Here is a 25,197-nt window from a genome sequence, read left to right on the forward strand (position 1 = left end):
AAGTAGCATGGCCCAGAGATTCAGAACGAGGCTCAGGAGTGGTTTTGCCTCCCCCTTTTCCCGTCTTCACCTAACACCAGCAGATGCTTCACAACCTCCCCTGCACAAAGGTTGAGATCTTGGGTGTCTCCAAGGATCTGCACAAGCTTTCTAACTATCCATAATGGAAAGGAAATAACTGGGGTTTATCCTGGTATTTGAACAAGAAGCTTGCATTTTCAACTTATTCTGTGCCCTCCAAATCAGCTACGTGTTTCTGTCTACTGCATATAATCTTCATGAGAGTTAAATATATATGTTAAGATTGAACATACTTGTTGTTGCAAATAAGTATCCACAAGTATTGATCAGGCACCACCACTGTATTATTTATGTTGTCTATCTGGCTTACGTTTCATCATGAGCAATACACATGGGGGTACTTTAAGAAGTGCATAAAGAGGAAGGCATTTGGCTAAACAGTTAAGAAGCCATTTGCACAACCCACATCTAACCTCAGGGAACTGGTTTCAATCTCTTGCTTTTTTACTTCCATTCTGGTTTCTTGCCAACATAAGCTCTGGAAGGCAGCAGATAGGGGTTCAAGTCTGCATCCCTGCCACCATTTGGGGGAAATGAACTGAATTCCAGGCTTGTGGCTCCCATTCAGCACTGACCTGACAGTTTCAAGAATTTAGGGAAAGAACCAATGGATAGAAGATCTCTTTCTGGCCCTCTGTATGTACTTATGCCTCCCAAACAAAATGAAAATAGTGCACATATGTTTCTTAATGTTCATGGAAAGATGGAAGCACAATATATTTTAATGTAGAAAAATTTAGATGCATGCATTGTTTTTTATAACATGTTTCCCATGAACTTTTGAAGTCAATTCATGCATGTATTGTGCCATTCTTCCCTCTCAACTTTAGAATAATTTAAGCCCTATGAGATTAACCCGAATGCAATTCCCTGTGATTCTGGCAGGAGAGGATCTTCAGTTCTCATAACATGATCTTATTTGGCGTGACACTAAGACCCCCTGAATTCAATTCATACAATATTTTAAGCCAGCTACTATAAAACAGCTCTGTCAAAACCCTGGAATCCATCATAGGTACACTTGACATCTGCAGACACTGTTTCTTGTCCTGTCTTCTACCAGATCATTTACAGAAAAAGCAATTCCCTTCGACAAATCAGGTCAGAAAAGCTCACAGGAGGCCTTGGAGCAGCGATGTTTCTATCGTTGCAAACACAAATGATCAAGGGTCGATTGGAGACAGAGGGGGCTATAAAAGCAGGCATAGTTGTAGGTGCCTAAATTAATGCTGAGATGGAAACCACGTGGTTGAGAGTTATGTATCACTTGGATATTTTCGCCTTTCATTAAATGGTATTGTAACTATTACTACCAATAATGATGATGCCAAGACATTGCCTTAGGACCCAAAGCTAAGGAGCAGCACATCAGGCTTAAATGCTCCTCAAAGTCTAGCTTCTCCTGACGCACATGGTGCTGTTTGCTTCTGTTTTCTTTTTCTACTCTGCGTCATCTTCATTCTCTTTAAAAATCCGCCCAAAGCAGATGGAGACTCATAAAAACAATACAAGAATAGGGATAGGTTTCCCTCCAGAGATGGAGAAACATAAAACTAGCAATCTGACATGTACAGAAAGAATACTACTCAGAAGTTACTTATGCCTAAAATATCACTTGAACAACCACCATTTAGGCAAAAGGTAGATCAGATGGTCTTAAAATCCCATTTCCTCATGTTTAAATTTAGTCTTCCAATATAGCAGTATTGAGTAGGAATTTGTGAAAGCATATTTCTCCTTTATAGAACAAGTGCCCTTTATTATGGTAATCTATACTACTTTGATCTCATCTGCTCTATTTCCCTCTTTTAAGATATGAAATAGATTTATTCTTACTAAAAAGCAGATTTGTCCACATAGATACATACACAGGAATGCACGATTCACAGGTTTCTCCTACAACCCATACTTTTAAAGTTAATTCAATAAATGACTACAATATAAATGACTATAATACATCTGGCAGTGTGCTTATATACTCTCCCAAATAGATAGAAGATTGATTCTGAAGATACACAGGCAAATAAAGCAGTAAATATGCAATTAGGGACCTGAGAGGCATGCAATTTGTATGTTGAAGGTACACAAATCCCGTCCTGCCTGGAGTACAAGGTGAGGTTCCAGGTTGGTGGAGACTTCTGTGCTATCATAAGGGACTAGCAGCAGTTGGCCTGGCAGTACAGAGAGAAATGGCACTGTGCATAAAGAATCCATGGACATGGACCAGAGGTACAAGAGAACTGGAAAAGTATAACCTGTTAGCTAAGACTGCTACACCACAGCTCACCAAAAGAGACATAAAGCAGGAGCAATAACAATCCAAAGAAAGCCAGCAAAGCACTGGGTACAATGGGAAGTGACTCTGCAATGCTCCAAAGTCCACTGAATTCTAGCATCCAACAATGCTTGCTTGTTATCTGGCTGTAGGCATGTATGGTAATTCCTAATCCACCATCTGCATCCTCACATACCAAGTACCTTTGTTGCACAGAAACAAACAAGGTGACAGGCAAGACTTGAACTCGGATCTATAACAATTCTCAGATGACCTGTCTGGAAGCCTGACCTCAGCAAGGCAGAAGTTTCAGAAGCCAATGTTAAGAAAAGGATCTGTGGGGATCCTGGACACCTCTCCAGGAGGATGGACTGTTCTTTAGGCATCAGCACTGCAGCATTCGAAGAGCAGAGGCAGCAGGTGTAGTGGAAGAGAAGCAGGAGCTTTGAAAAAGCTGGCTGAGGATGAGACTAGGCAAAGCATTACTGTGATGAATTCTCCATAGAATCTGGATTGTGACACATACCTCATTAGATGGGGATGGCTATGTTTTTAAGATTTATTAATTTTTTTTTATTCAAAAGTCAGATATACAGAGAGGAGGCACTTCCATCTGCTGTTTCAGTTCCCAAGTGGCTGCAATGGCCAGAACTGAGACGACCATCTGGAGCCTGGAGGCTGGAGCTTCTTTTGGTTCTCCCATGTGCATGCAGGATCCCACGGCTTTGGGCTGTCCTCGACTGCCTTCTCAGGCCACAAGCAGGGAGCTAGATGGGAAGTAAGGCCACCATGACAGGAACCGGCGACCATATGAATTCTGACACACGCAAAGCGAGGACTTTAGCCATGAGGCTGCTGAGCTGGGGATGACTATTAAACCAGACAATGCATGCCAACTCTTTATTCAAGAGAGAAAACACACCATCAGTACCAGCTACTATTTTCACTAGAGCCCTCTAATTATTGCTTTAGATTTTAGCCTGTCTACACCTGTGCATGACATCGGTTTCATTTCTATCATCTCCTTGGCTTGAGATGTAAATTTCATTCCATTCCATTCCCACTATTTCTACTACTATTCCTCCTGTGTCCAAGAGTTTGAACTTGTAACATCCTTGTTCAACAGACATCTTTGCAACGATTCTGTGTTATCCTAGTAACACTGAAGAAAAAGGTTCCACATCATCATTAAAAGGTTCGTTTGAGTGACAAAGGTATCCACTTGATCAAAAATCATAAAATTAACTTTATGGACAGTCACAACTGCCATTAATTTCTTTGAGACTTTATGTGGTATCTTAGCTTCCCCAATTGCAACAGGTTGAAATATATATATATATACACACACACACACACAATTTTTTTAAGTGCCACAGCAGGCCTATGGGAGGATTCAGTGTGCATAACTGCTCAGACTCTGCTTCAGCAAACATTACCTTTATTATATCCTGCCTCTTGTTTGAAACAAATATGCATTTTAATGCATTTCCACTGCAATTTAGCTTCTCCATCCAGGAAAATGGACACTTGGATTATGGTTACTGAGCATCTCACCTCATGCCTGTATAACTTCACATTCTCTCTTGCTTCTTGTTCATTACTATCACCCATTCTTGTAGCATCTAAGATCATTGCTGTTGAGAGGGGATTGGCACAAGCTGTGGGGATGACTGCATAATAATTTTTATTCAGATACAGTCAGAGTTATTCTGAAACAGCTTCATTTAAAAAGGAAGTGTGTCACTTATTCTAAGTTATTTTTCTAGCTTTAGATAGACTCAGAGTTAAAAAGCTACAGGGTTAGCACCATATCACAGTACCCAAGCCTCTGCCTGCAGTATTGGCATTCCATATGGGTGCCAGTTTATGTCCTAGCTCCACTTCCAATCTAGCAACCTGTTTATGGGTTGGGAACCCAGAGAAGGATAGCTCAAGTCCTTGGGCCCCTACATTCACAAGAGAGACCCTGAAGTAGCTCCTGGCTCCTGGTTTTGGATCCACTCAGCTCCAGATTCACGGCCATTTGGAGAGTGAATCAGTAGGTAAAAGACCTCTCTTCTGTTTTAATTCTGCCCTTTAAATTAAAAAATCTTTTTTTTTTAAAAAAAGAAAGCTATGTGATTTTAGTAACAGTCAATAGAATAGCAGGAAACTCCTCCTTTTCTTCCTAAATCATAACTTGTCCAGAAGTTTTCTTTCCAAAATTCATTTTAAAAGTAAAAAGTATGCTTGTTCAGATTCTTCAAATCAAAAGACATACTTGAAAATTCATTCAGGACAAACATGTAACTGAAGACAGTATTTGATCCACTATTCTCCTCCAGTTACATTGACTTTAACCTTTTGGAAAGCCTTTATTTATATAATTATGTCTGCTGACTGTTTGAGTTTCTAGGCTTCAGTTTTGTTTTTCTCTGACATAGGCATTTCTAAGAAATAAGTTTTGCCTATCTTCGCAACTCAAGCAAAATGAAACTTACCTTTTTTTGTTTGCTTAGACAAGCACTTGGCTAGGTTTCCACTTAAACTTACTTTAATAACTCCCAATCTTCAAAATGTAAACTATGCATAACACTAACGCTCACACAAATCCATTATGGCAATTAGGAAAAAAAACCACTAGATCTGAGTACAAAAAGACATCCTCAAAAGATGGAAGGAAAAAAGAAAACCAGCTCAAAATGACAGTGCCAAACCCACTTGCTATTAAAATAGAGACAAAGCTTGAATGGCGCCAGGAGGGTGGTCCAGTGACATAGTACTCAGTCTGAACAAAGACAAGAAAATCAGGCAAAAGACATGGCAGATGGGACCAGCATGTGGGGCTCCACTAATGCAACAACGACAACAAATTGAACATGGAATCAACCCTGAAAAAAAATTGGAGACTCACTAGCATTTTAAAAATAGGTATGTTTGATGTCCAATTTCTCAGAAATAAGATACAGAGGGAAAAACAAAAGTAGGGGTTGGATAGTAGGAAAAAAGTTGCCTCACTTAAAGAGAACTTATTTTCTATTTTTATGACACAAATCCCTAAAATTAACATTAAACAGCTAAAATTCTGCTAACTTTTTGGGAGTATTCATGGAATAAAAGGAAGATAGAATAAGAAATGAACATTTACAAACACATAACCATCATCTTTCAGGAAAATTTACTCACTTCTGATTAAAACCTGCCCAAATCAGATACTGTGAAAATGTTTATGCTTTCTGAAGACTCTCATTTTTCAGGGAAAATCACACATTCTTTCATATTGTAAGGAATAAGAGCAAAAATTTCCTCTTCAGATAATTTTCTTCTTTTTGGAATATCAAAAACAGTAAAAGCTCACTAGTTTAGGCTTCTACCTCTCCCATCGATATGAGTATTTGTATCAACAATAACTTATAATGAAGAAACGGATATAATTCATTACCTTATCAAACTGCTGAGTGGTTCTTTACTGAGCACATATTATGTCCAATATGCCTTGATATCATAAAAAGTCACACTGAAGCAGAAATCGATGTAAGAATGTTAGGATGTACTGGCATCAGCTCTTCTCAGTTGATCAATCAATTGCTAGATATTATGTGTTGGGTACAGACATAGCATAGTATAAAGTATACTAGACACCAACATTACACAATATATTCTAACTACTTACACTAAGATTGTATACAAGTAGTCTCAACAACAGTAACAAATAGTTCTGTCAGTTTAAATATTATCTTTTCTGATCGCTCACAATAAAACGTTCTTAAAATGGCAAGACGTTTATCTCTTTTAAACATGCAAATACATGATATTTGTTCCTATCAATAGTACAAAAGACATTAAAAATCGTATGTACAGACAAAAAAAAAAACCCCAGTCCTTTAGCAGCAATTTTGCTTAGAACTTGGCGACTCCACCAGCTGAATTTACCTCTGTGTGCCCTGTGATGGCTTGTGCTTTTAGCTCAACTCTGTTTTCTTCCTCACTCTTCTCTCTGCTTTCTTTTTTGATGAAACAAAAGCATGCTCTTCCTCAGAAGCTACTCACTACTGAATGCCTCAGGCTCACAATCCACTGACTCTTTAATTACATGCTTGATCCCAATTCTTCTATGCTTTCTAAGTTCCATATGGATTGCAGATGGGAGAGTACCACCCTGGGAGTAGGCACTGAACCTAGCAGTACAGATGCCAGTTAAAACAACCACCTCCTTGATCTGATCTCCAGGATTCTAGTCTCAGTTCACGTTCCTGATTCCAACTTGCTGCTGGCTGGCAGTGCTGATGGCACAGGGGTTCACTATGGTATGTTAAATTCTGAATTATGTTTCTGCTCCTAGTTCCATTTGGACCCTGCCCTGGCAATTACAGACAGTGAGGGCGTGAACCAAAGGAAGAAAGAACTCTCTTCTCCCTCTTCAGGCTCTTCTTCCCTCTAAAATAAATAATAAATATTTAAAGAATGGAGTGCCCGGAGAGAATGGAATTTCTATACAAACACCTACTTGCACTGTAAAGTAGCAAATATCAACATTTATTCACTTGCAAACCAAAGTCCAGGGACCACTTGGAAATCACAAAACAATGGCTCTAGTCAGGACTTATTGAGGGGGAAGTTTCTTCTGTTAACATGTCAAAAGACAATCAGAAGCTTGGGATGGATGGTACTGTAGTTCTAACTGCTAAATGGTCACTAATTTTTGATCTCTCTGAGCATCAAATATGAACCTGAGGACTGAGCCACTGATCCATTAACACATGTGTCATTTCAATTACCTGCAGGGCCCATTGTGAATCCCAACATATTGACTCACCAAGCTATGCTTCAGTAAACTGAAACCAAACTACAGATGTCCTAAGAGGAGGATTTTTCTTCTTTCCTTTCAGTGGACTGGTGCTCCTTTATCTCCATGCCTCACAGAAACCTAATAATTTTTATCTTCTTAGAATGGTACTTGTGAAATGCATGGAATCTGTTCTCTTTATACTAACAGAAAAGAAAAAAAAAGCTATACACTGGAGGGGTTTAGGGAGTTAAACACAGTAATGTCTAACCTAGAAATCTACACTGTGGCTGGGAACACCTATCTCTCCTACTCTTGTGTTATGCCTTCTAGGTAGACTGTGCTGAACCCAAGTCACTAAAGTCACAAATATGCTCATACCTGAATGCTTTAAAGAGAACACGTTCATTCCAGAGCACTCGCAAGCGTTTATGAAGGTCTCCAAAACAAATACAAATATTTTCAATAATTCTGGTTTAATAAAGCAAAGAGGGAAGGATCTCAAAATGACCTACAGATGATTTTATCAAAATAGTATGGATAGTTTCATTGATAAAGAATCCAGTGTAACTGTGAAGGCATTGGGAAACAGTTTATTACTTCCTAAGGTAATTGACCAGAAAAAAAAAGCAGGAATGCTCACTTCAGAGACCTCTATTACATTCCTGCCGAGTATGGTTTTGAGAACACATGGTTATATGCCACGTGCAGTTTTCAAAGAGCCTATTTTCAGACAATCTAGGATAACATTCCTTCCCATCATCATTAACATCATTGATTTAGCAGGTGCCACCTGCCACACTGTTTTACACAAAGGGGTAGGCAATGGAATTATTTCATCTACATCTAAGGAAGTGGAGAGCTCACTGAACCTGCATAAAAATGCATACCTCCTGAAGAGGAGAAACAAAGGTAGACTGAAAGCAACTTGGTTGGATTCCTCCTTGCCTATTGTAACTGCACCAAAATGCCTCTCTACTGGGATCCCCACACAGATCAACAGTTACATAGGTGAGAATTCACATGAAACTGTCCTAACTTTAACAACACCCTCCTCTTTGAGGAGACATTAGCCCATCAAATAGTGCTGTAGCAAATTCCTATTAAAAGATTTTTGGTATAAATGGGCTCCAAATTTTTGAATAGCAGTTATCCCTATATACACCAGAGGACTGAAAGAAAAGACCTGTGGGTGATCATGGGGTCTTACCCAAATACATGCAGCCGTACTTAAAAGGGCTATCACAACACACTTAATGTAAGTTTCATAGTGCAGTGTTTTGAAAGCGTAAGGAGAAACCCTTGTAAAAGTTTGTAGTATTGCCAGCTTTATATAACAAACTTTTTGGAGTGCAATTTAGCAATATCTACCATTCATTTTTTGATCTAACATTTTTACTGCTAGAACATTACCTAATAGACAGCCTTGTATATGTATACAGACTAACAAACTAAAAGATACTTTCTTTTATGATAGTAAAAAACCAGACTACTAATTTATGTCAGTAAGATACTTATTGAATATATCACCAAAAAATTGAATATCATGTGACCAGTGAGAAGGTTAACATAGACTTTAATATTATTATACAGACTAATCGGTAAGACAGTTTTAGGGAAAAAAATCAAAATGTAAGAAAATGTGTTAATACTTATGTCAAGAAGAAATGATTATAATTACAAGTTGCATTCTCAGACTGAAAAATCAAAAAGAAAAACAATTTTTGTTGCCTCTAGGAAAGGAAATTTAAGGACTAGGATTAGGAGCGAGAATTTCCACTTCTTTGCCTTTACGCAATTGTTCATGTTCTATGAACAAAATCAATGGAAATTAATATTAATTGACATCTCATTCAGAAACTTGGAATCTGGATAAACTGATATAATTAACATATATCTACACTTGAACTGCAACTGTTACAATAAAGACAAGACATTCCAGAGAAATAAAATCAATCTTTATCTTTTACAAAGTAAGATTTTAAGAATATTTAGCATGTCCTCATTAATTTTGGTGATACGAAATCTTAAGTGTAATGTGCATACTTTGACAGTTAAGACAAATTATACAAAGGATCTTTCCTTGTGATTTTACATGTTTTCACTGAAATTCCAGTAAGGTAGGTAAGTGGCATAATCAAGCCAATGACTCATGGTGAGGATTACTCAACTCCCAGAAGAGATATCAAAAGGGGTCCTACCACTCACTTCCAGAACTGCCTCAGTGCTGGACACATCCTCTGGGTTGGTCTGAGGTATATGTACTCAGTGAAAGGGATGAGTCAAACAATTCATTTCTGCTATTCTCAGAGCAGGCCTAATATTTAAAATGACATATTCCAGAACAACCAGAAGAGAAGAAAGGAAAAGCCAAAAGTTTGGTATAGTAAGTTGTAACTCAAAAAATCACGTCAACATTAGGCAAGAACTGGCTACATGGACTTTTTGTAAGCACTGACTCTGCAGTCTGATGAGAGACTAAAGGCAAAAAAGCAAAGATAAAGTAAAAAATAACAACAGGTGTCAGGAAATCAGTTTCATCAAGCAAACAGCAGCAGCCTTTAGAGACATGATGTGGTGTGTTACATCATCGCCCACTACTGGACTATGTCTGATAGTGCTGTGCTCCTGCATAGAGATAGGAAGATGTGGGGTCAGTTAGAAGCTGACTAGGTCAACAAAGCTGTTCTCTGAATGGCACCTGAATGTCTCAAGGTTGTATATCTTTGATACAATGAGTCTTGTTACAGATAAATTAATGAGCATGCGAAGTTCAAGTAATTAGCAAAAGACATGGAGTTTCTGCATCTAACTTAAAATAAACTTATGGATAAACACAACTCCCATATCAGAAATGTACACTTTTTTTCTGTAATAAAAACTAAGACGACTACTAAGGAATTGGCCTCTGAAGCAAGAGGTTTAAAATGAAAGGGAAAAGTGATTTTCAGTGATATGTGATCAGTGTATTCAAGCTATACTCATACTTCATTAAAAAGATTTCAATATATTCATTCATACTGTACATGGTTTAAAAAGGATAGAATGAAGTAAGGACTTGGAAATCACAGGCAGAGTAACAAAACGACAGCAACAAGCCAATCTCAACAGCCATCAGAACAACGAGCAGTTCCTACCTGGTTTAAAACTGCAGGCTTCTCAGTTGAATTCCAAGGTCACGGGATAGGAACCATAGGGACAAGTGATATCCTCCAAACATTGTCCAGAAGCAGCCCTGTTTTCTTTGTCACAGGTTTATTTGAGTTCAACCCACCATTATGACTGTCAACTCTGTGGCTCTTGCGAATTTAAAAAGTAAGTTTTAACTTGGAACTTTTTTTTCACTCTCTTTCATTAGGATTTGACTCACTTGGAAAAATCCATCTTAATTTAACCAAGGACCTTGAATTGCACTCTCTGCAATATATGTTTGGTGACTGCAGCTAGCAAGTCAATGTGTGATGCTCTTAGAGAATTCAGAACACTGCAGTAAGACTTGCAATAAGAAAAAATAAATACATCACAGATGTGGGAAAGTCAAAGTACTGAGAAAGAGAAAGAAAGGGTGACAGACAGAGACTGTTTAGAACAATCTGCTTCTTGCGGGGAACTCTCCCTGTGCATGGGGCCAGGCCGTGGTCAGTGACATAGAGGCCACCCAGGAAAGCAAGAATGATACAGTAAAACACTGCATTTATCTGTAGATCACTGCCTTCAATCTTGATCAGCTGTTTTCTCCAGGATGCAAATGATATCTCCTTGTTCATACTCTCCATTAAAAAGAAACTTACACTATTTGTTGTAAACTGCCACTTCCCAAAACAACTTTCGTGGAAGATAAGCAAGAACACAATAGCTCAAGTCCTTTACCTGTGTGATTTTAGTGGACGATGATCCTAGAAAAGTATTGGGAAAATTCAATAACTTCCAAGCAAACTGCATTCCATCAGCATTTTCCCTTCAGTGGAATGTAAAAACTCTATTTCTAATCTTGTATCAACGACAATCTATTACTTCACTGAAGTGATAGCAAGAAACAAGACTGAGTGGTGAGAGGCAAGTCCTCTCCCTCTCAAAAGCAGGCTGCCAAAACATCCGATTTCCTATTCCGGACAGTGAGAGCCGGTGTCATGCGACAAAGGATCTCATGTTGCCCTGTGAATTCTCACAGATGCAGTGAGAACAGATTAGAAGTTCCAATCACTTTTGTGTGTTTTCTCTCGTTTCTTCTCCTTTTCCACCCAAATGCTAATGACACCAAAAATAGATCAGAAAAGATAGAGAAAAGATCTTGGAGTTTTGGTTTTTTTTTTTTTTTTTAAAGATTCATGCTATTTTGCCTTCTCCTAGAAAATATATCACTCTAACTGAAATTTAAGTTTTTGCTTCAAGTCATTCTTTAAAATTCATTTCAGGAAAATATATCATGTTTGCTTTGTGATTTCACATAACCTAGGGCACAAATTAAAAAACTGAGTATTAAAAGTCTTTGGCTTCCCCAGGGATCACTGTTCAACCAATGTGATGCTATTTGTGTACTACGACCAAAGTTTAGGAGCACATCCTGGCTGACACACTCCCCTCTCAGTGCGCTGGTTCTGATTTGAAAATGCCTTAGCAGGTTGAGAAAACGTGCTGTCCTCTGGCTCACTGCCTTTCCAGGAAAGAATTGTACGCCTTGTCTTCAGATCACACTCCATGGCTGTTCTCACGGGATTCCTGCCGTCAGTGCCCTAAGGAAGTGTGGACAGTGCCATCACACAAGATCACAATCTCCGCATCTAAAAACCGCCCCATGTTTGTCTTTCAGGTTAGTCCCTGGAGCAAGGATGTGCTAGGGGTATCAGGTTTTCCAACTTTGTGCCTGGCAGCCCTCTTAGTTCCTTCTTAAAGACTCTAGCAAAGGAAATGGAAAAGTGTCCAATAGAAATACTCTGAGAAAAAAAAAATGGAAGTCAGGTAAAAAAGATTCCTCATTATATGATTTCACTCACATGAAATATCTGAAACTAGAGGGTTTAATGGAAACAGGACATCAATAGTTGCCCCAGGCTAAGGACAGAGGTACAGATCAGCTGCAGATGGGCATCTGGGAAATTTGGGGGCATGCAAATGTTCTCAAATGTGATTTTAGTGGTTTAGATAACTATACATACTTAATTAAAGTCACTGAACTGTAAGCTTACAACATATAAATTTTGTACTATGGCAATTATTCTTCAATAAAGCTGCGGTAAAGAAAATTAAAAAAAAAAAACACAAGGAACTCCATAGTTTGGAGAAAAAGACATTTCAATTGGGCTCTTAGTAGTCTACATTTGAGAAATTTCTGGCTAACCAGACATATTCAAAAACAGTAAAACTGGATATTGTCTGAAATAACTGAAACATATCCCAAGACAAGCACAAAACTGCTCTAACTGAGAAAGAGATTTTTAAGTCGGATGTAAAAGTCTACTTCACTGGTATGTGTAGAATGCTTGCTTGCCAAAAATTTAAAAGCATAAAGTTTGGTTTCATTAGTTTGTTATTTTAAGAACATGAGGGTGGATTGACAAGCTCAAGAAATATAAAAGATCGGGGTATTTGGGTGACAGCGAACTTTGAATTATATGCGTATTTTTTCATAACTCACATTTTCCAGGAAATTTTATGACTATCACAAATTTCCCATCATAAAAAGGTGAAACTAACATCTGTAAAAGACCTATCAAGATGGAACAAGTAAATGAAAAAAAAGGTGAATTATTTCCTTTTCTTTCCTTATTTCTCTGTAGAAAAACTCTGACAAGAACCAAAAGGTGATGAGATGACACTGAGAATCACATGTGTTAAATGTCGGCTAGTCCAACATTTTCTTCCTATGTGCAGTTAACAAAATACCTTCCCTCGGCTTCATTTTGCATTTAGGATGCGGCCAGGTCTGGCAAAGCAAACGGGTCAAATTGACACCTGCCATTTTCACACAAAGCAAGGAAGCCTGCACACAACCATCAGGATACTGCAGGGATAATAGATCCATCTCAAGAGCTCTCAATCCCTCCTTCAAACAGATCTGTGCGGAAGAATTGCCCAAACAGCATTCGATGTTGCTTCAGTAAGAGCTAAGCATTTGCTCTGTGGAATCATTGAAGTCTTGGGGTAAGCTTCTTGTAACAGTGACTGTCACACCACCTAACTAGCAGAACAGCTCTGTAGCACTCAAAGCCTACGTCTCCCTCCTTCCCTTTCCTATCTGGGCCCACTCCCCTCAAGTGCATCCCCATCCATGCGCTTCTGGCTCTCTTCCTTATCAACCCCAGTTCGTATTCACTGCTGAGACAAAGGATAAAACGCCCAAGAAACTGCCAGCCTACACCTGCTTAGGACCCTTCTTCAAAGAGCTGAGACATTAGAGTCCAGTAAAATGAACAGAATCGACTAAAATTCTTCCTTCAACAGAGATTAAGAGTGCATCTCAAGCCTTTGGTTAAAAAGTTACATTATCACAGAGCAATGCTTTGAGCCCATTCCTCTCCTAAAAGCCCCCTTATGGCGATCAATGCCAGGAAAGAAAAGTCAGAGTTGGCAGTCATTTCTGGGTCACGAACTTTGCCTCTCTTATCTGAAGTTTTTGGTAGTGGAGAAGTGCATGTTGGTTCTTTTCAAGCTTATTTTGTTAACCTCAAAGGTTACTTCCCAAAGGCAACAATTGACCATTTCCATTCATTTCCAAGTTATTTCATTACCAGTGCTCTTTCCTCCTTTTCTGCAAACACAGCAAAGGCAAGGAAAGAAAGGACCTACTCCCAGTCAGAAACCGCACCCAAGACATTTATCTCTTTTCAATCACCCAGGCACCCCCAATCCTGCAACCCCAATTCCGCCCCCAACTCCACTGTCAAAAAAATAATTGAAATAAATATCAGCTCATAAAACAGTAAACAAAATAAATGCAGTTTTTTTCTTTTTTTTTTTAAAGAACAAAATGAAACTTGAGGGAAAACTTACTGGAGTTACAGTTTATCCTGATACAGTCTAGATGGGGAAAAATAAATGAAAGATGAAATTGCATCCTTCAAGGTAACAGCTGCAGACATCCAAAAACAATCAGTCCACCCTTCCGGGGACAGACACACGCAAGAAATGTGGCCATTTTATCTAAATATACAGTATGCAGGGGTGGGTGTATATGTACAGTATATTATTCAGTCAAGTTGGATACATATATATATACACACACACACACATATATATATATACACATATGTATAGAGATATATACTGGTATACATATATATCCACAATAGACACCAAGCATGTTTCCTTTTTTAAAATTTTCATCCAAAAAGCCTATTGATTTATAAAGTATTTCAAACCCGGACTTTGAAATATTAATTTGGTTAAACTTGGAAAATGAGGCAAAAATTCCAAATGTAGATCCAATTTTATTTACTCAAAGTTTTAACTCCTTAAGATGTATCTTTAAAAATAGCATTAACATAATTTTCATATTACTTTTCCAAAAAAACGTAATCAGTCTGACATGCTGTATCATTTAAAAATTCTGCCCATGAAGTTTCTCAGTGCATTATTTGACCCTTTCTCTTTTTCTAAATACAAACTCCCTCCACCCTCTCCTGAGGTAGGGCCCCAGAATGCTACAGAAATTTGTATAGGCAGTCTTGTCATCCTCTTTAGAGGTAAGGAAAGGGTTAATACCACCTGGTTTTTTCCTGTCATAAAATGGCCACTTGCAAACAGCTAACCGCACAAACACCCATCCCAGATTTTAGAGAGGTAGGGTCAGGTGTGGGGTAGAGGTCAGATGTCAGCACACTTGATTGGGTTATCTGATTACTGGTAGTTCAAAGGCCCCCAGACCCACCCCACTCACCGGGCCCTTCTGCGTCTTCCGGCCTGAATACTCAGACTGAATCAAGTGCCTACAGCATTCAGGGGAAGCCGAGACAGGCACGTGATGTGGAGGTCTGGAACACCTTTGATTTCCTATCTATTTCACTCAGTGATTCTGCCTCTCTAGGGGAGAAAAAAAATTTTTCAATGAGAAAGAGTGGAAGCAGGTCCAATCATGGGTGATGAATTAAGGACTAGATAGTTCATTGTCCAGCGTTGGCAACAGATAGAACATTTTGTGCCAGAGATCAGAGTTATCTACCCATTTTATTAATTTCTCTGAAAGTCATGGACACACACTATAAAAACTACTGAGGATCAGAATGGGTGCCAGTATGGGACTGGGCAGAAATGGTTCCAGACATGTCACCTTTTAACTGTTATTCATGCTGCCCAACTGAATCTAGGGTTGGTCTGTGATATGGGGATTGACTTCCAATGAGAATTTGTGTGAAGTCAGATATTAAAAAGGAGAAATCAAACAACAAGGAAATGGAGAAACATACAGGGGGAAATACTACTGCTGTTGGCATTCTTTGATTTCAGTTCACCCACCAGTATTTAGATGGGCTGTTGGTCATGTCATCCTTTGGATTTCCCAAAGGAAATTACTCATTAAGGCAGCAAGCAACCAACAGAGCACAATGGAACTCTGCGGAACTCTGAGCAATTTATAATACCCAATCGTTCTGAGGAAGGGGCCAGGCTGCTTAGCAATTCCCCAGAAGGACATCTCTTGAGAAAAATCTGGGTTTGGTTTCGTGCGGTTAGGTTTGTCATGTGTCGTCAACCGCAACAGAAAAGTGGGAGCAAACAGCCCTGGAGCAACTGGTACGATCACCAGACAGAGGAGGCCATGCCCCTTGCGAGGACCGGGAAGGGGAGGGCAGAGGAGAAGGGGGTCTTCAGTGACTGTCGGCACCTACCCTCACCCAAGTTGGAGGACACCCCTTTGATTCTGGAGAATCAAAATGTAATTTTGTAAAACAGTGGAACACTCCCTTTAGAGCATCTATCACTGGAGGGCTCCTAGGATCCAGCTGAAAATCCTAAAGGCTTGACCAGGATTGACTGGCTTTTCTGTCCTGTGGCTCAATTTATACTGGGCACAAAGGCAGGGGTGGAGGGCTGGGATCGTGGCCATGCATGCTCTAAAGGTGACCATTATGGAAGCAGTTAGCAAGTCCTTAAGACTGTCACAGCTTCGATCTACCCGCATCGATTTGTAGAAGGAAGTAAGAGATAAGCGGCGCTGATTTAAGCAGTTCAGATACAGGTTCTAATCTTGGCTCTGCTACAAACTTTGTGTGGAAGCTTTAAAAAGTCCTCCATTTCTCTTTGTTGCAAATCTGTAAAAGCAACCGATCACTCTTGATTTATCTCAAGAAATTATTCTGAGATTAAAATAAGACAAGCTCTTTTAGACCTTTCAGTGGACTGCAATAAAAAATATGATCATATCTTTGAATGCCAAAGGTTCAAAATGTGGATGATCAACACACACTCCACAATGTTTTGAGCATGCTCTAAGTTTCAGGGTATTTTTCATCCCTGCCAAGTGTGACTGTTTCCAGAAACAAAAACCTTCATGCTTAGAAATTATGGTACATTGGCGAAAATGATGTGATTATGTTTGTGGCTAGTTTAAAAAAACTGGATCATCACTTTATGCATGTGCTGAGAAGATTCAACCTAAATGGAGTGTGGGGACAAAGTGATTGAAGTTACTTTTGTGGAAATAATTGGGGAAATATTTTGGAGATGAACATAAACTCTCTTTAAAGGTATTGTGTTCTAAGTACAGATACATGATAAGGAGGACAGGTGCGGCTGATTCTTTTTTACCTAAAGCACTTAATGTTAGGAGGAATTAAATCAATAGGATGATAAAAGAAGGCCAAAGGCAAAAGCAAAGTTATTCCAAAAAGCATTTCCACCAGAGTTCAAAGGGAAAAATAACACTTCTAGTAATAATGCAACGTGTGCAGGATAGGGATGGGACAACAGATGAGGATCTGCCCAGCTCTTCTGTATTTTGTTCATTCTTTTTAATCCCCGCCCCTTGATTTTTCTTCCTAGGATGTAAGACCTGTCACAGTCGAGCTTCTGATCTTTATAGAACACGATCTAATATTGAAGAAAACAGTCAGTTTAAAGGCACTCTGTGCACGCCCCTGAACCTCGAGGAACTGAATTGCCCTTTCATGGGTGTCTCCGACCTATATTGAAATAGACGCAGATAACACCTGCTAACCTTTTGCCTATATGAAGTTATGGGTTGTATATCAGTTCTGTATTTGTTTTTCCTTCCTTCTGCTGTTTTACAAAAGCAGACCATCAGCCTCTAGGTGTTTGTCTCAGGGAATATCCTCTTATGTCGGTTTGGGTGGGCAGGGAGTCTGGTTCAGGAAAGGGAAGATGGGAGGGTCGGGGTATGCCAGTCCCTGTAGGCTGCTCAGTACTCTCTGTTCTCAAGGCTGTTTGCTATGCGGGCCGCAGGCTTTGGGCCTTTGAAGGGTTGAATACCATCTTTTGATTTACCATGGTTGATGGTGGGAAGGATTTGAAACACAAGAACACAGACAAACAAAAAGATACAGCAAAAGAGAAAAATAAAAACCTGAATTAACCAAACACACACATACCAAACAAATGAAAATCCACAGAGGTACTCAACAAAATTCAAATGAAATTGGATGAGGAAAGGACACAGTGTTGCAAAAGCGGCAAACCAGGAGAAAACAAACACAACTAAATAAGCCACTGCTCAAAACAGTCCTTTGTGTCCTGAGACTCAACGCTTGTAACGCAGGCATTTCCCAAGTGTGACTTCATGACCAGACCGGAGGTATGACTGGTATGAATTCCAATCTCTCCTTCTCATGTGGTCTGGCATCTTACATGTTTGTCTATGACATTCTCAGGCCTCTGAGAAGGCTTCAAACTAAAAACTTCACAGAGGAGTTTCTCATTCCAAACGAATCCATCAGCTGAGCAAGTCTGGGCTCAGCTGTATCACTGATCCTGTCAACATGGGACACTGACATTCTGCCAAATGCAAACAGCAGAAATAGCAGGATTTCTTTTCCCCTCCACAAACCAAGAGACTCCCATTTTCCATAAGCAATCAATTATAATTCCAGAAAGAGGGTCAAAAGTAGGAGAGAATATGAGAGTCAAAGCAGAATTTCCAAAGTATGTTATAATTACGGTGATAGGACAGATGCTGTCCCAGTAATACTACAGACTTGACATTGTCACAATTTCCCAAGGCTGAATGATGTGTGTATATATATATAGGAGGACAAAGCAATTGTTGCACAATAGTCTAACGTGTAATCTTTACAGAAAGGATAGTGGGGATACAGAGAGGGAGGCATATGTGCTGTGCACCTGCCAGAGACTCCAAAGTGAGAAAATTGTTCTAGTAGGCAACAGCAACAATCTGATCTGTCCCCTGCTGGCAAGAAGGGAAAGGAGTAAGGTAACAGTCATCAGGGTCATCCGAACAGGAACGGGCCGCTCTCTTCCTGCTCATGCAGCAGGGTGGCCTGCAACTGCACCCTCCCATTTTTCTCCCATTTTCTGTCCTATCCCTGCTCTCAGCCTTGACTGTTTTGAGTGGTGACTAAGGTACTGGACTTAATGAGAATATGATTGATCAAAAGATGGACCAAAGTAGCGTGTTTTACACAAAGCTAAACGATTCCAAAAAACCAAGAAAGGAAACTTAGAAAACAAATCATCTACTAAAGAAACCACCACTGTCAGAAACCAGAAATCGACATCAAAATCTCATGCAGAAACAAAGAGAAAAAGTGTTCGTGGCTGTTAAGTTTTATCCTTGGTCTGTCAAACAAGAGGTGAGCAGCTAACTTTGAAGAAACAAAGAATTCAATCAAACCAATGGAACTCAGAAAAGGGAAGACAAGCCCAGACAGAGTGGCAGAGGGTACTTCACACGGTACCTAGGTTCACCATGAGCTTGACACGTCCTCCATCCAGCTCCAGGCGCAGAGTATCGGCGGAGTCCCTGGACGTGGTGGCCACCAGCAGCCCGTAAGCTCGCTGGGACATGAAGCGGAAGGACACATCCTCTGCCTCCGTGTGCATGACTGTAGGCATGGTGATCTTCATGTACATGCTGCCATCATAGCTCAGGATGGAAGCCTCTGCAGGAAGGAATGGAGAAACATTGTTAGGGAGAAGGGAGCTATCGGAACTTTGGAGTAGCCCTCCGTTTGCAACCTGTGTAGAAGACAAATGGCATCCAATTGGCAGTCAGTTGTGTTCATGCAGCCTTACTGTTGACACAGCTTGTCTCTTGTTTTGTCATTACTGACACAGAAACACTGACACACATACCAACAGTTCTCATCCAGAGGTTCCAAGCACCAAATGCCCACCATAACCACAGCTGAAAGCTTAACGCTTCATCTCCGCCTCCTACATGGGTGTCAGGAACCCAATCACTTGAACCAGCATCCACTGTCTCCAAGATTTTGCATTTACACAAAGCTGCAGTTAGGAGTCAAAGACAACCAAAAGTGCCCTGACTGGAACTTAACCACTAGTCTAAACATCCACCCCTCTTGCCATATCTTAACTATCAAACTTGGGATGACTGCTGCTCAGAGGCTCCATTTCCTCCTGTACAAACTGTGTGTCATGTGTGGGTATCTACCTACCATGCTCACAGACTTGTCAACATGAGAAATGCATGTGGAGGAATTCTTAAACGTGAAAATGCCCTCACCAAATAGCAGCAGCTATAATTTTGTATGCCACAGATTTTTTTTAGAAGACTCTACAGAACAGAATGTACAGTGTGTAAAAGAACCTTATGAACAATAGGAGAGTCGCAGTGCACAATTATCAGAGCTGTCAGAGCTGGTGTTTACCAGAGTTTCTAGAAGGAACATACTGCAGCACCACCCGACTCTCGGGCATTATATTTGGCTCAGCTTATTCAGACAAGGTTAACAGACATGGAACAACCAAATTGCAATATTATTCCTGGGAAATGAGTTTTATTTTTATTTAAGTAACACTTCTGCAAGAGGAAGAAAATGTGTTTTCACTTAATAACAAATCCAGTCTCAGTACTTTGATTAGGAGTCATCTCCATGCTGCAAAGTGGCTTATCTAGTCTTACTTTCAAACAGAAACACCAGTGCTCATAGAGGAGGGTATCATCATTCCAAAGTCACATAGCTTGGATTTTGATTCTGTGTGTCTGATATCACACGTGAGGACTATTTTACAATACTACGATGCTCAACTTGCAAGGCTGTTGCATTCCTGATTCATCATTTATACAGCAAACAGAAGTTAAAGAAATTCACTTTTCAGTGATGTCAGCCTGTCACTGGGTTCCATAGGTAGCAATAAATGTGTCTTGATTAAAATATTTGCTGTTGCCAAGCAGTTGGTAACAATATGCTTTGTGGTGAATATCAAAATAAAACAGACGAGTTCACTATTTCAGAAGTAAGCCTAGCATTCAAAAATAATGCTTCCAAAACAGAAAAAATGGCCAAGTGAAATGGGGAAAAAATGCAGATAAAATGGAAATTTTAAGAAGAGAAGCTGAGCCAAATAGATGAGGGGGAATCTCAACTGATGTTGGCAGAAGGGAGGAGGTGGCAACAGAGGAAATGAGGGCATCAGACTTAACAGGCTGGTCAGCTAGATCTTTATTGGTAAAAAGCAAAGAAACAGAATACTTAATAATAATACTTGTACAGGAGAGAAATACAATCCTTAATAAATCTTGCAATTTTACAGGAGTGTCAGACACATTTTGGGCAGTAGTTTCAAAACAGGAGACTGAGACTGGAGCAAAATCAGTGGACTTCAGGAGACAGTGAGATGTGAGTAGTTTGAGATGGAAGTAACGGTACATTTGTGTGTGCTTACTGTGCTAGGCACTCTTGGAGGTGTTGAGGGCATAACGATGAACAGAAGACAAACACTCCTGCCCTTACTTGTAGAAAGAATCAGAACAGGGAGAGACGGCAGTTGAGTCAGACCACTTGACGCGGATGCTGGAATACTCTGTATCCTCATGACACCTCCCTCCTACTAACACAACAGGCCTGTGCAAAGCATCGTAAATGCACCTTCTCATCTGCTTGGAGAGCAACCATGCTCTAGGAAAAATCTGACATGTTAATAGCTGTACAGTACAATGCGCAAACTCTAAGGGGGGATCCCAGATAAAAGTGTGATGCTTGCAGATGCCACCGCAAGGAAAGACACGTTATGAAGATCTGCTTTTATCTGGGAGACACATTCTAAATTTAACACATGCTCCAAGTGCAAATGAAAATGTTTTATCTCCTGAAGAACAGAATCAAAACATGTTCAATAATGATAAGCTGGAATTTATTGATCAGTTGTTATTTGCCTAGTGCTTTCTAGGACTTGGCACGCTCTAAGAAATCATTCCACTTTCGAGGAGGAAGACATCCATGAGGAAGACATCCTCACTGTGTTTTTACAGAGGCCAGCTGACACAGCTAATGAGTAGCAGAGCTGCTGCAAGCTAAAGGCAAGGTAGTATGAGCTGTCAGGGTACACCCATAAGCGCTCTGCACACAAATCAGCTATGCTAGGAACACACTCTTGTTGCCAAGGACCAAAGCCCACATAGACTGCTTCATTGTACCATGTGGTGCTCATGTGTGTTTTCATATGAGCACATACTCATATACTAATATTCAGGACTATAGATATATATATACACACACACACACATACACAAAACTATGTAAATATGGGGAGTATGTATAGTACGTATTTCTAAATATGACACTGTGTGAATACCCACCATATTCTATGTTTGTGTAATTCAGAACAAAAGTAATTATCATCCTGTAGTTTCTATATGCAATCACATCTATGTACACTCCACTTTGAGAGTTATTAGAATCTTAAGCAAGTCATGAAATGGTAATTTTGATTCATTAAACTAAATAGTAAAATTATTGGCTGCATTTGTCCCCGTGGCTATGTGTAATGCCAGAACATGCATTTAAATGCACGCATCTTTATGTTAGTGCACAACAATGATTTGTAGAAGGACAGCAGATATAGGATGGCAATTAATAGGATGGCACTTCTTTGAGAACAACCTATTGGATATCATATGAAAGAGAACACTTGATGCGACATACAAAAAGATAGTTTCAAACAAGGGTGTGGAGACAATTGATGGGTTCTGTAGAAAGCTTTGTGGGAACTACCTAAGTTCCTCAATACCTCCTCCTGTATCCTATGTGTCCCTCAGTCTATAAAAACCTGGTGCCACAATTAAAGTTTAGCTATCTCACCAGCACAGTAGTCCATGTGTGTTATTATAGGCTCCATGCACCAAGTCCAATACTGCAGACCAGCGAACATGTTAGTATTGGTAGCATAAATGAGTAAATGTCAGGTAAACATGCAGTTATCACCTACTGCTACAAAATTAAGCATGTATATAAACAAAGACCTTTGTATGTATCTCTATGTGATCCCCTATTAACCTAATTATTTTTAAAGATTTATTTTTATTATTTTTTTATTGGAAAGGCAGATATACAGAGAGGAGAGACAGAGGAAGATCTTCCGTCCGATGATTTACTCCCCAAGTGAGCGCAATGGGCTGATGCTATGCCAATCCGAAGCCCGGAGCCGCTTCCAGGTCTCCCACGCACAGGTGCAGGGTCCCAAAGCTTTGGGCCGTCCTCGACTGCTTTCCCGGGCCACAGGCAGGGAGCTGGAAGGGAAGCGGGGCTGCTGGGATAGAAACGGCGCCCATATGGGATCCCGGGCGTGCAAGGCGAGGACCTTAACCACTGCACCACCACGCCGGGCCCTAACCTAATTTTTTAAAAGACTTATTTTTTATTCTTATTGGAAAGTCAGATATACAGATAGAAGAAGAGACTGAGAGGAAGATCTTCCACCCCATCATTCAATCTCCAAGTGGCTGTAATGACCAGAGCTGTGCTGATCTGAAGCCAAGAGCCAGGAGCTTCTTCTGGGTCTCCCACATGGGTGCAAAGTTCCACGGCTTTGGACCAGCCTCAATTGTTTTCCCAAGCCACAAGCAGGGAGCTGGATGGGAACTGGGACTGTCGAAATTAGAACTGGCCCCCATATGGAATCCTGGTGCATGAAAGGAGCGGACTTTAAGCACTAGGCTACTGCACAGGGTCCTAACCTAATATTTTTAAGGGGAGGTTGATGAAGCAGAAAATTTAACACAGGAATAAGCTAAAATAAAATGTGTTCTATGGATTTGTATCCATTTGCTTAAAAACATTTCAAACCTCCAAAAATGCTGTGGGTAAAACTTTAACTTTAGGTAGAAAGTGGTCTCATGAAAAACAATAGTGATTGAATGTCAAATCTATCGTACCATGCAGTACTAACAGACTACATCACGGGATGTACAAAGAATGATGTTTACGCAGCTCTCCAAATTTGTTCTTAATCTTCTTTACCAAGCCTCCAATGTGAGTACATGAATGTTTTCTAGGCTGCAATTTTGGTTCCTTGGTTGACAATTAATGGCCTTTTTGCAAAATTTTCTTCCTAGCTGCTCTATGGCATACAAAATACACCTCCATTTTCCAGAAGGCTTCATCTTCACACAAACTTAATTCCAGTTAGATAACAAAATCCTACCATTAACTAGCTCTCTTCCCTTCCTTCTTTTTTGGTGGCATTACTCATAGTATGCCCACCTATATTACAAAGCCAAAAGTGCATTATGATTGCTTTACAAAAATCTTGTGCAATAAAATGGATGAAACTGGAAACCATTATGCTTAATGAAATAAGTCAGTGCCCCCAAATAAACACCATGTTTACTGTGACATGTGGCAGTTCATGTAAATACAAAAAAAAAAAACTGTACAGACATCTTGTGATGTGACTGTCATTTTAGCCCTTGTTCATACGCTTGTAGAACTAGGCTCTTCCTATTTTTGTTTTTGAGTATTATGATTGCTGGGGAATTAAACTTATGATTGTAGAGTGAATTAAAAGTATGTCTTGGCAATAGTCAATGGAAACAAAAAAGTGAGGGAAGGAAGGGAAGAAGTGTGTGAAAGAAATACGGCTATTTCTAAGAACTGTGCCTATGAAACACATGGAATCTGATCTCTTTATATTAATATAAAAACCGCTATCTTTATTTTAAGAAGCTAAAACAGCTCAGAATTATAGATGGTTTTGTTTTAAAAATATTAACCTTATTGTTCCTCTTTTTTGACTGTGTTAATTTCATCCCATGGAGTCAAGATGCCATCTGGTGTCATTTTCCTTTCCTGATATTGCTTCATTTTTTGTATTTTACTGTCAAATAGATTACAATACTATGTGCTATAAGCACAACAATATAATTTTATAGATATTGTTTTATGAAGTTGCCTTTCAAAAACATTTAAGGAAGAAGGAATAATCAATGTGTAATTATACTGTCTTTCATCATTACCTACATAATTACCTTTATTGGAGCCCTTTCTTCACATAAATTCAAATTACTAGCTGTTGCCACCTCCGTTCATCCTGAAGATTTGTTTTTATTCACTCTTGTGAGGTAGGTTCAGTAGGAATGAAATGTACGTTTTTGTTCATCTGGGAATGTCTTTATTTCATCTTCATCTTTTTTGTTGGATGTTGTGGTCTCGGTAGACAGCTATTTTTCTTGGAGCACTATGAATGTCATCCCATGGAATGGCCTCCATCGTTTCTGAGACATTTTCAGCTACTAATCTTATTCTGGTCCTACAGATGCATAAGTTTTCTTTCTGCTGCTTTCAGAATTTTCTCTTGATCTTTAGTTTAACATTTCTATTATCATGCATTTGGATGTGGCTCTCCTACAATCTATGCTACTTAGAGTTCACTGAACTCACTGAACGTGTAGAGCAGTGCTGATGAACACATTTCTGTTTTTAGCCCTTTTCCCTTTTTTAATTTTGTTCTGTTAGAGTGACAGAGACTGAATGGACAGAAAAAGATAAGCATTCCATCACCGGCTTACTTCCCAATGGCTGCAACAGCAGGGGCTGGAACAAGCCGAGGTCAGAAGCCAGGGAGCTTCAATTGGCTTTTCTGCATTAGTGGTAGAGGCCTGAGTCCTTGGAACACTTTCCACTGCTTTTGCCAAGTCTATCAAGGAGCT

The 25,197-nt window shown here is 39.7% G+C and overlaps 1 protein-coding gene across 6 annotated transcripts in view; it reads right to left on the reverse strand.

The window, feature by feature from the left end:
* NRXN3 (neurexin 3) overlaps nucleotides 1-25,197 on the reverse strand; it is a 1,255,286-nt gene that overhangs the window by 779,995 nt on the left and 450,094 nt on the right. For all 6 annotated transcript variants that reach the window (XM_040975217.1, XM_040975215.1, XM_040975219.1 and 3 more), the window contains 2 exons: nucleotides 18,986-19,189; nucleotides 14,112-14,138 (listed from right to left, as the gene is read on the reverse strand). In XM_040975217.1, the coding sequence (XP_040831151.1) occupies nucleotides 14,112-14,138; nucleotides 18,986-19,189 (231 nt within the window). The remainder of the gene's footprint in view (nucleotides 1-14,111; nucleotides 14,139-18,985; nucleotides 19,190-25,197) is intronic.

Source organism: Ochotona curzoniae, unplaced genomic scaffold (assembly GCF_017591425.1).
Source record: "Ochotona curzoniae isolate NIBS_2020 unplaced genomic scaffold, NIBS_Ocur_1.0 contig_2688, whole genome shotgun sequence".
NCBI classification, from domain to species: Eukaryota; Metazoa; Chordata; class Mammalia; order Lagomorpha; family Ochotonidae; genus Ochotona; species Ochotona curzoniae.